This window comes from Onychostoma macrolepis, chromosome 19 (assembly GCF_012432095.1).
Source record: "Onychostoma macrolepis isolate SWU-2019 chromosome 19, ASM1243209v1, whole genome shotgun sequence".
Classification (NCBI taxonomy): Eukaryota; Metazoa; Chordata; class Actinopteri; order Cypriniformes; family Cyprinidae; genus Onychostoma; species Onychostoma macrolepis.
In genome coordinates this window covers 23,227,157-23,239,351 of record NC_081173.1, presented here as the reverse complement: position 1 = coordinate 23,239,351, position 12,195 = coordinate 23,227,157, and the positions used below count along the sequence as shown (strand labels likewise).

The 12,195-nt window shown below is 37.6% G+C and overlaps 2 protein-coding genes across 2 annotated transcripts; both read left to right on the top strand.

Moving 5' to 3' along the window:
• Positions 1 to 79: 79 nt before the first annotated feature.
• On the top strand, positions 80 to 5,366 carry ndufv1 (NADH:ubiquinone oxidoreductase core subunit V1). The gene is made up of 11 exons (XM_058752714.1): positions 80 to 236; positions 1,178 to 1,356; positions 1,437 to 1,519; positions 2,005 to 2,175; positions 2,443 to 2,626; positions 2,935 to 3,124; positions 3,287 to 3,499; positions 3,588 to 3,754; positions 4,380 to 4,461; positions 4,570 to 4,715; positions 4,892 to 5,366. The coding sequence occupies exons 2-11, from the start codon at positions 1,183 to 1,185 to the stop codon at positions 4,967 to 4,969; spliced, it is 1,488 nt and encodes a 495-aa protein (XP_058608697.1). The 5' UTR covers positions 80 to 236; positions 1,178 to 1,182; the 3' UTR covers positions 4,970 to 5,366.
• Positions 5,367 to 5,737: 371 nt separating this feature from the next.
• LOC131525291 (uncharacterized) lies at positions 5,738 to 11,850 on the top strand. Its single transcript, XM_058752708.1, has 6 exons — positions 5,738 to 5,824; positions 6,781 to 6,909; positions 6,981 to 8,531; positions 8,876 to 9,076; positions 10,516 to 10,711; positions 10,792 to 11,850. The coding sequence occupies exons 2-6, from the start codon at positions 6,783 to 6,785 to the stop codon at positions 11,390 to 11,392; spliced, it is 2,676 nt and encodes an 891-aa protein (XP_058608691.1). The 5' UTR covers positions 5,738 to 5,824; positions 6,781 to 6,782; the 3' UTR covers positions 11,393 to 11,850.
• The last annotated feature ends 345 nt before the right edge of the window (positions 11,851 to 12,195 follow it).

The window sequence follows — 12,195 nt, the reverse complement described above, 5'->3', positions numbered from 1 at the left end:
AGAACTACCTCAGAAGAACTATTATAGAGAAAAAATGTTGTGTCATCAGCAAGTTGCGATATTTTAATTTGTCTTTCATTAATTTCAAAACCTTTGAAGGAATGTTGCTTTCGAAGCGGCTTTCTGTGCAACAGCGCCTCCATTCATAACAGGTCAAATCCGTTATTACATCCGGGTCGGTCGCTATATTCCTTCCGCTGTACATTTTATAACGCTGATCCAGGGAGATCACGAAGGTAAGCAGCGGCTCTGCTCTATCACTTGATTTATCTGTTTGCAAATCAAGGTTTTGACAGTTTCTCATTTTTTGACAATCTCATATACCTTCTGTAAATAAATCCGAACATTAACGTTGTGCAATGCCGCAGTCCCTCAAATGTCATGAGCGTTAATATGGAGGTCACTGTGGGACGAGTCCATTTTCAACCGTTTAACTTACTGTACAATGTCTGAGAGAGTTTGACTTGTGTGTTTAGGCAATAATGTATAATATGGAGGCCGTTTATGATCTTCATGGATGTGTGTTTATTGCCGCTGCTTATACTTTACGTCTCTACTTGCCTTGCGTAACTGTTCCCTTCATTAAATTTGTCTGACATTTTGATGCATTTTGAGGGCTTTTTAGTTCATGTATGGATTATGTTATGGTGCTGAACCTCAAAAGTTTGTGTTGTAAATTTATTTTATGTGCTACTATTATTTTGGGATGTTTAGTTCTTCCCTCCGGTCATCTTGTTCCTAACAAACGTGCAAACATTTGATTTTGTAAACACTCAATGCAACAACAACAATGGAAATCCTTTTTTGTATATATTTTTTTTATTTTATTTTTTTAATGATTAGTAATTTCGTTATGTGCTTTATATTTATTATAATTATTGTTTTTGTTTTTGTATTTCATGGTAAACATTCAGTTATTTGACTAGGCAACATTTCTAGTTGTCATATAGATTTTTTTTCCCAGACGTTTTTCATCTAATATTTATATTTCATTCAACTTTAGCTTTATTTTAATTGTCAAAATCTTTAATTTTGATTTTTAAAATTTTTAATAGTTTCAGTTTTAGTTAATAATAACAGGTCATTAGGACTGGAGTTGTTATTAAACTGCACCATGTGGTACGACTTTGGTTATGAAGGAAGATTTCATGTTCATTGTATCACTATTCTCTTTCAGATAAGATGTTGTCCTGTCTCGGGTGTCCCGTTCTTAGCCGGGTTCTGACCACCGGGGTTTCCCGTGCCCCGGTTGCTGTGGCTGCATCTGGTGCATCACGCACTACTGTAGCCACCAACACCGCTTTTCCTCCAAACTCCATGACACTGGTGCGGTACAACAGCAGCACAGCTCAACAGGTGATTTATTACTCAAATCCACTGTCTGCATAATTGAAGATCAATGGAAAATTGCCTATAAACGGTGTGTGTCCCCCTAGGAAACACCAAAGAAGACCAAATTTGGACCTCTAGCTGACCAGGACAGAATATTCACCAACCTTTATGGACGACATGACTGGAGGTAAAAAAAATAAAAAATATGTAATTTTAAAAAGTAATCGTATTACGAATTATTTCTAAAGACAGGACTTAAAACTTTTTCTTGAATGTTCCCTATTTGGTATGGTAGCTTATTTTCACCACAGAATAATTTTTTTTTTTTTTTAAATCTACAATTCAGACATTTTTTCCATGTAATTGCAAGTTTATGTCTCAAAATACATACTTTCTCAGAATTGCTAGTTCATATCTTACACTTACACTATTTTTTCCTCAGAATTGTGAGTTAATAATTGTAAGATGTAAATGCAGAATTCTGAGAAAACGTAAGCTTCCATGATTTGTGTATTTTCTAGTTTTGTGTTTTTCAATAAATGTTATTATTTATTAAATAATTGAAATTCTAATATATTATTAATTTATTGTAAGTGCAATCAGAATTATTAATTTATTATTAATGTCACACACACACATATATATTTATATTTACACACATATGTATCTCAGGCTGAAGGGTGCCCTGAGGAGAGGTGACTGGTACAAGACCAAGGAGATTTTGGATAAAGGAGTGGACTGGATCCTGAATGAGGTTAAGGTCTCAGGGCTGCGTGGCCGAGGAGGTGCTGGCTTCCCCACAGGGATGAAGTGGAGCTTCATGAACAAGCCCAGTGACGGCAGGTAGGTTGGCATCTCAACAATTAATGGGTTCCATATGTCACGAGCAGGGCCGTCCTTCTTTAAGGCGGTGTAACTGGTGAGGTCGCACCAACCCCGCCGGAACATGATCGGACCCCACGTCAGCTAAGGACGGCCCTGGTCACCTGACTCTGCAAAAGAAGTAAATGCTTGGCCTACATTTAGCAGTGGATCTACATTTAGCTCTTTTCATTAGGATCAAATCAGGTCATACAGGAGCATACGAGGCACTTTTTTTCACACTCTCAGGCCTAAATATCTGGTGGTGAATGCTGACGAAGGAGAGCCCGGTACCTGCAAGGACAGAGAGATCATGCGTAATGATCCTCACAAGCTGATTGAGGGCTGTCTGGTGGCTGGCAGGGCCATGGGAGCGCGTGCTGCCTACATCTACATCCGTGGAGAGTTCTACAATGAGTCATCCAACCTGCAGGTGAAAAAGAAAGGATGTGTTCCCTCATTCATATATATATATATATATATATATATATATATATATATATATATATATATATATTCATAAATGGTGTATTTAAAGATTATGTTTATTACCTAATTCTTGTAATGTGGTATGTATTTTTTTTTTTGCTTATTACTGTTGTCAAACATTATTAGAATTTATTGTATGTCAAGTCTTCCGTGCAAAGGGGTTCATTTCAGTAAATGTGATCGAATGTATTACACAGTAGTTGAGGTGAAGTAATATTTTGTTCTCATGTGTTTATGTGTGCTTTCTCTCAGGTGGCCATCAACGAGGCCTATGCAGCAGGGCTGATTGGCAGGAACGCATGTGGCTCGGGTTATGACTTTGACGTGTTTGTGATGCGCGGTGCAGGAGCCTACATCTGTGGAGAGGAGACGGCTCTGATTGAGTCCATCGAGGGAAAACAGGGAAAACCTCGTCTGAAACCCCCTTTCCCTGCTGATGTGGGTAAGTCAGAAACAAATAATTTAGATATTTTTAAAATTTATTATTGATAGCATATTTTAGTTATTTTATTTTGTATAAGTAATCTGTTATAAATGTGACAATGTGATCTATTTTATTTTCCTTAAAGTGATCAGTGATAAATTTGACATGCTCATGCTGCAGGTGTGTTTGGCTGTCCAACAACTGTTGCCAATGTTGAGACGGTAGCTGTGGCACCAACCATCTGCCGTCGTGGCGGCACGTGGTTTCTGAGTTTCGGCCGAGAAAGAAACTCTGGCACGAAGCTCTTCAACATTTCAGGCCATGTTAACAACCCCTGCACGGTGGAAGAAGAGATGTCCATTCCCCTGAAAGAGCTGATTGAAAGACATGCGGGTACACCTCATTCCATCCGTACACGGAAATGTTTGTTCATGGTCCAATATTAAAGATTATTGAGACTTAATTGATATGATCTCTGTAGGTGGTGTCCGGGGTGGTTGGGATAATCTCCTGTGTGTTATTCCTGGTGGCTCTTCCACGCCGCTAATCCCACGTCATGTGTGCGACACCGTTCTCATGGATTTTGATGCCCTCATTCAGGCTCAGACTGGTCTTGGTACAGCTGCACTTATTGTCATGGATAAATCAGTAAGTCGATTAGTAAAATAACTAGGTCTGTCGATTTAACACGTTAATTTAGATTGTGTGATTAATTATCTTTTTACATCACATGCAATTGCTGATGAACGTGATGCAGAATGATGACTGACTGCATTATGTAGTGTATGAGAATGCAGTTATACACCTCTAAAATTCAAGATATGAGGGCAAAAAATGCCCCTGTATGGGCTTTTGTCTTATATTTATATCATATGATGTAGTTTAACAGTATCACAAGAGCAAGAGTTCAGTTTTTTTTTTAATGACCAATTCATAAAGACTCAATTCAATTGCTTTTCTCTTTTAACACAATAATGGCTTTAAACAATATTTGCAAATGATTGCAAAAATAATCTTTTTGCAATTATTTGCAAATTGATTTGCAAATAATTTGTGACTGATTAATTGGCAAATCATGTAATTAATTAGATCAAAAATGTAAATTGTTTGACAGCCCTAAAAATAACACACTTTGAAACACTATTTTTCTCCCCTTTTCTAGACTTAGCATTTTTAACTGTATGAATATTCAAAATTTGCAGGATTCCTTTAAAGATCTGTCTGATAAACTGAGTGTTTGGCGATTTGATCACATAAGTTTTTCTCTTCACAGACTGATGTTATTCGAGCTATTGCCCGCTTGATTGAATTCTACAAGCACGAGAGCTGTGGCCAGTGCACTCCTTGCAGAGAGGGTAAGAATTAGTGCAAATACATGTAAACATACATTTGTCAGTATTTACAAGTACAGTATGTTACATTACAGTGAATATTTACTAGTCTGTCTTTTCTGTGCCTTTCAGGAGTGGACTGGATGAATAAGATGATGTGGCGCTTTGTAAAAGGCGATGCACAGTCAGCAGAGATTGACATGATTTGGGAGATCAGCAAGCAGATTGAGGGCCACACCATCTGCGCTTTGGGAGACGGAGCTGCATGGCCAGTTCAGGTAAAGGCAGAATATATTTAATTAATCAATCAATCAAATTTTTAGAATCAGTAGATAATTTGAGTTAAATAAATTATTTAAAAATATATATCCATGATTAATCTAAACTGCTATAAATGTTTCAACTGAAAATGTATAACATTTATAATATAACATTTATATTTTGTTGTTCTCAGGGATTGATCCGTCACTTCCGCCCTTTAATGGAGAGCAGAATCACAGACTTTAAACAGAAACAGCAGGCGCGTGCTTGAAAGCTTCATATTTGCGTCCTTTCTGGCTCATTCTGTCACTTATAGTTATTTAAGCAAAACTGACAGGATCTCTTGCTCACTGATATGTGAACTGCTGGCATCCTCTTTTTTGTTTCTCTTACATTATATCAGGGACATTAAATATTAGTCACCAAATTCTTTGAACCTTAAAATAACCATGGTGATAGATTCAACATCATACTTCTGATTGTGGATGACTTGTGACGCATTAAAAAGTGAAAACTGTTTGAGCAGATGCATCACTCATTTACAGTATCTTGTAGTGAGTTATGGTTGATGTAATTATGTTAAATCCTATTATGATGTTTTTCTTGATAAGAAAATCTTACACTGTATAAACACTTATTTGTGGAAATAAAGAGCCTAGAACTTGAAACGGTGTTTGTTAATCTGGGGTTAGAGGAGAATGTGATGTGTGTGATCATGAACTGCTTGAATTGGGAGAAATGGGAGAAGGCAATGTAAACCATTATTTTTAGTCCTGTTATGATATTAATAGCACTATTCTTTATATGAAATCTTTCTCTTTATATATATATAGTGTTGTTCACACACTTTTTGACCAATGAATTTATATAATGATTAATCTAAACTGCTTTAAATGTTTCAACTGAAAATGTATAACATTTATAATATAACATTTATTTTAAAGTCAATTACTTTAAGTAGAAATGAGCCAATCACAAGACTGGAAAACCATTCCAAAAATCAGCCAATCAACGCCCTCGAAACGACCTGCTTGTTTTGACGTAGACCTAAAAAACATCAGATTAAGGCTTCAGCTTTTGGACAATCTCGATTTAACATTTGTGCTCTTTTGTCACGTTTTCAAAGGTAAGACGATCTGTTTCTCATTACTTACCGAGATACTTGGCTGTTATTATGAACATGCTGAAGTTTGAAGTAAGTTTACCGGCAGCGATTCTCACCAGGGTTCGATTCGTTCTTATTCTGTTCCTCGACTCTTGATGTAAACTGTAAAAGTAATATTGATGATGGGTCGTTGCTGAAGATTTAAGAACTAGACTATATTACAACCTTTTGGTGAATGTCGCAAATTTTTGAAAAAATAAAATAAATAAAGCCTTCATATTAAACCCGTTAAGATTTTGTTTCCAGTAAAATGAAACGTTATTCCCCCAGTACTCTGTGCATTTGGACATTTTACTTTTACTATTCTTCAGTGTTTCAATAACAAAACAGTAGTTTTTAACTGTATATCATTAAATCAATGCTATGCTAAATTGTTTTTAATGCAGTACAACAGATACTGCCATGATGTCGTTTTTTTTCACTTTTCTTTTTTGTGCTCAATTGTCATGAAAATAATGTCATAATCTAAAAGTCTAGGCTTCTTTTTCTTTCAATGAACAAAATCTCTTCTTTTTTCTTGTGATTTTAGAATGAAGTTTGACCTTGACAAGTTTAATGAGAGTCACCCTTTTTAATTTCATTAATATTTACTTAATGGTTGTTGCTATAAAATAACAAAATCACACAAATTAGTTTTGTGATTTTAGTTTTAATTTATAGAACATGCTTTAAACATTAAGCTGTCATGTGCTCAACTTCAATTTGAAATCAATTAATTGCCAGAAATCTGCTCCTATAAAGAGTCATTAACAATGTGAGACTGTTGTTTTTTGTTAAATGATATAAATTCACTGTTGTCTTTACAACAGAACTGTGAATTACCAGTATCAACACTCTGATTCCAGAAAATCACATGAGTATGAACACTGGCATTATTTTACTTATAAGAGTGGTTTCTTTTTATTTCATTGTTCAAGTCATGAAGCCAAGCAGATCAGATAGGGGACAAAGCAATTCTTTGCCCATCTTGAAAGCAAAGGATGTGTCTGGAGGTCAGTGTTGCACACCTGAACAAACTTCTGTGCTGCTCCTGTCACAAGTATATAGTAAGTATCTAAAGGTTCTGCTTCTTTTTGAATTTTTGTTCATGAGTAGTTAATCGTATTTATTGTTTTAGGTAAAATAATTTGTCTTCCTTTGGGATGGATTCGCACTTTGCCCCCTGCCGATTATACCTGGGTGTCAAAGGCCCTGTTCAGGTGGTCTCCAGAGATGCAGCCTGAAATGGACTATGCTAGGGTGGATAGGATGTGGTGGTACCCGCCGTTCCCTCCTCTTACCTTAACTGAAGAGCCAGAGATGGGATGCTACTTTGGGCATGCATTGTTTCTCTGGATGCCACAAAAGCTGTGGAATGTGAAACTTAGCTGTCCACGTTCAGACTGCATGAAGGAAGAGCTCACGTCAGCAGGCCTGCATCAGGAGCTCAGGCAGGTAGTCGACATGGAAGGGTCATACTTCATGGCATCCGAGTGTCTGGTTTGTGGGAAATGCAAGCGAAAATGGATTAGCTGGAGTCATGATGTAGTCTCACAACTTGATATTGGTCATAGAGTCCAGTTCTCTTGCATTCTTGCATCGCAGGTGGCTTGTGACATGAAGGTTGTTCACTTTAACCGTCAGAGACATTTGAGGCCCAGCGTCAGCCAAATCCAGAAGAAACTGGAGGAACATCACGCTGAGGTTTGGCTGCAAAAGACCATTCAGTATCTAACTGATTGCAGAAGCTTTGCCCATCCTGCACAGTTTCAAGATCCACCCGCCATGCCTCCCCTTCCCAAACATTGTTGGTTGAGGCAAGTGTTCGCTCTGGACGTACTTCACCGAATGAATGAGATCAAGGCCAGCATAACCTCGCAGTTTGGTCGTGTGCTAAAGATGGGTTCCACCAAAAAGTGTCTCGGGAACTTTTCAGGAACTTGGGCGACCAGTGTTGCCAATGAACACGGGCAGGTTATCATGTCGGTGCTTACAGAAAACAAAGAGTCTGGTCTTGAGGGGATGATCTCCGGTGTCATAAATAGGTACAAGGAAGCCACAGAGGCTCCTCCTGAAGTTCTGTATGTCAGTGAAGACTGCTGTGGGTCCAACTCTCTCAGAACAACATTCAAAGAGTGGAAGGACATGGAGGTCAGATTGGACATCTCTGAGTTCATGCGAAGAATTTCTGTGAGCTGCACCTCAGAGTCCCATCAGATATACGTGACATTCATGGACAGCCTCGGCCACTGTATTTTCGAATGGGATGAGGAGGACCTGAAGCAGCTGAAGGAGGCAAAGCATAACGAGCTCGAATCCGATATCATCCAGCCTTCTGATGACGAACTAATGCATCACCTCAGCAGAAGCGAGTTGGCCCTTCACTGTAGACGAACCACACGTGATGTAAGGGAGATCGAAGAACTCATCACAGCACTCATTCGGCTCTATGATGGGGAGGCGGGATGGGACTCATCAGGAGTGCCGCTCTTCAGTTCCAAAACAATAGCTGAGATATGGGATTCCCAGAAGAAACATTTGCCGTGTATAGTGGATCCTCTTGGTGTACAACTCTACGAGCAGACTGGGACACTGGTGAAGGGAGGCCACCTTCTGCCAGCTTACAGATGTTTCAGAGGTTCCACCTCCATCGAATCCTTCCATCAGCATCTGAACCAGCTCATTCCAGGTAAATCAATTATCAGTCAATCAAAAGAAGGAAAATACATACACTATAATTAAACAGTTTGGGGTTAAGATTTTTTTTTGTCTCTTATGCTCAAAAGGCACTACATTTGCAATGCTATGTCAACAGTGTGCCTGTTGAAAGATTATAACATAATCAAAATATGTGTCTATACTGCAGTAGCTCAGTGTTGCAATGCTTGCAATGACAGTTTTATTGGTTTTTAAAGAGAGTGATGTGCAATTATGTGCAGGATGATGTGTTTGCACAATGTCTGAACACAGTATGAAACATTAGTACGCTAAATATTGTGTATTATGTAAACGGCATTGTGGATTATATTTCAGGGGTGCCAGCTTGTTCTACATTTCTCCAAATTGAGTTTTTGGATGGATTGGTCAGGTGGAATGAAGTGACTTCTGTGGCCTCAGAGGGCCTGCAGACACCTCAGTCTTGTATTGGGGTTCTTCAACAAGCTGTCAACCAGCTCGGAGAGGAAGTGCTTGGAAAGAAGATTGTGTCTACTATCAGTACAAGTAAATACACTGGTAAGTTAGATATTATTTTCTCATAGCTGAAGGAACAGTTCACCAAAAATACAAACCCACCCTCATGTCGTTCCACTATACAATGGAAACAGTGTTACTTTAGTATAATTTGTATACTATTATAGTATTTTTTTTATATTTTTATATTTTCAGTTTTCATTTTCATTTTAGTTTACGTTTTAAAAATTTTATTTATAATTATTATTTTTTAATATGTATTTCAGTGTAGCTTTAGTTCTCTGTTCAGTTCAGTAAAAGTACCAAGCAAACACAAACCGAAAGTACACACATCATTAGCAAATTACTCAAAGTGGGTGCTTCACCTAAAGTAACTTAAAAAAAAAAGCCGGCACACCATGGCTCCAAAAAAAGTAGAAGTTTATTGACAGACTTACACAAGTGTAACATTTTGAGCACACATGCTCTTTGCCATACAATTAAAACACTCCAAAGACAGTCATTTATATGAGATTAACAAATAATAAACACATAATGCACTTATACAGTGAAAACACACACACACACACAGTCTGGTTTGCTATCCTTGAGGGGACTCTCCATAGGCGTAATGCTTTTTCTACTGTACAGACCATATATTCTATTGCCCTACACCTAAACCTACACCTTACAGGAAACATTCTGCAGTTTTAGATTTTCAAAAAACTTAATTCTGTGTGATTTATTAGCTTGTTTACCCGTGGGGACCTCAATTTAGGTCCCCGCCAGGACACGAGTCCCCATGAGTCTGTGTGTATTCAGGTTTAAGTCCCCACCTGAATAGAATAACAGGTACACACACACACACACACTTGAGTTTGTGGTTTATGGGGATTCTCCATAGGCGTAATGGTTTTTAAACTGTACAAACCGTATTTTCTATTGCCCTAAACCTAAACCTACCCCGTACAGGAAACTACTGGCAATTTTTGAATTTCATAAAACACCATTTAGTATGTTTTTTAAGCCTTTTGTTATATGGGGACACAGGAAGTGTCCGCATAAACCATGTTTACGTTGTAGTACCCATTTGTGTCCTCGTAAACCATATACAGTATCTCACAAAAGTGAGTACACCCCTCACGTTTCAGCAACAATTTCAGTATATCTTCTCAAGGGACAATACTACACAAATGAAACTTGGATATATTTTAGAGTAGTCAATGTGCAGCTTGTATAGAAGTACAAATTTACTGTTCTCTAAATATAACTCAGCATATAGGCATTATTGTCCAAATAACTGGCAACAAAAATGAGTACACCCTAAGTGAACATGTCAAAAGTGTGTCCAAAATGTTAAGAAAGAAAGTTTATAATGACATGAGAATGCCTAATTATGACAGAATTTTCATATTTATGTGAACTGTCCCTTTAATAAAACATGGTCAAATTGTAATTGCAAGTTTTGATTTCAAATGCATTGATCTGTAACTCATTTTAAGGTGAACTGATTGGGTTAGAGTACCTGTACCATCAGACTGGCAAAGCAATCCAAGACAGTAGATTTATCATTAGACAGATGGAAACCACTGACGTACAAGTGGCTACAAGTGAGGGCTGCTGCAAACAAGAGGACATTGGGGATTGGACAATCACACAGCAACACGTCCCATCTCTGTTAGAAGCTTCTCCATCGATGTATGCAAAATATACTTCAACTTGGTATTTCCAAGAGGCACTTTAAAAAATATTAATGTGATTCATTTGATCTTTCCTAGGACAAGCAAAGGTGCTCAGTTTCAGGTGGAAGAACTCTTTCCTCCAATCACATCCTCACCGGCGATAGAAATGACAGCTCCAGAGAAGGTTCCTTTCATAAAAGAAGAGGATATGGAGTACAGCTGCAATGACAAGCCTCTCATTTCAAACTTGCCTCCAGAGACTGTGATAGAAAACCGTAACACAACACAAGAAGCCTCAACAGGACAACCTGCTCCAGCTCAAGCCCAGTCAAGTTTATCGTTGACTTTGCCCGTTTTGTTTTCCAGCCCTTCTCTGTCAAATCAAATGATGGTGGTTTTAACACCTGCACAAAAGATCGATGCACCACCAACAGCGAGCTGCCATTCGGTTCCTCTTCCTTACACCACGCAGTGCTACTGGAAGAGAAAACTGGTCAAGGAAAAAGATGGCATTTGTACCAGGAAGTATGTGCGAAGATCAGAGGCTATCCGGTGCAGAAAGTGCAATAAAGAGAGAATAATGTCAACTCATCGGCAGTATTTCGGCAACTGGTATTGTGAGGAGACTGAAACAAAACCCTTTGCTGTGTGGAAGGCTGAACTGATAAAGCGGGGTTATGGAAAGAAGAAGTTCTGAAGGGTGGAACCAGTAATGAGCATCCACCTCCTTTGGTTTTAATTGTTCTTATCCAACTGTACTTTTTCCATTAGTTGTATTTAATTAAATGTTAGATTTTTTTGGTGCTTCTAATCAAAATATAATTGCAGCGCTGCAGTAAAATCATTCGTGGCAGTGGACCTGAACTGTTTTGTCCATATTACTCAATTACCCATATTACAAGTCATAATTGGTTTCAGGCAAAAATATTGTTTATTTATGCGTAAGGTCTATCATTTATTGCAGTTGAAATCTCTTAATAATTCGAATAAACCAAACATGAACACAAAGTTTATGAAGTTTAGAATGATTATATTATTTAGGATGACATCGAATGGAAAATAGGACATTTTTGGGACAGTGTCTGCATATTTTCCAGACTGTTGTCTGTGTGTTGAGTCTGGTTTCTTTTATTATTCTATAAAATTTAAAAAATATATACAAACAGAGCTGTTTAGGCTCAAGAGCTATTCAAAAGTTGTACATTATTTGAATAATAAAAAAGAAACCATAAAATTCTGAGCTTTTTTTTTTTTTAATATATATATATATATATATATATATATAAAAGATTCAGTTCATGCTTTGTTTCCTTACTCATGCAACACAAAGTAAAATTAAGTGAAACTATATCCTGCTGTAGATATACAGGGAAAATATCATACAGCTATGATAAATGAATATTTCCTTTGATAGGACTTTTCTGCGAGTCTTCTATCACCTTCATCTGTTTGAAGTACAGACAAACTTTGGAATTGACTTTTTTACAGAAGTAGATTTTT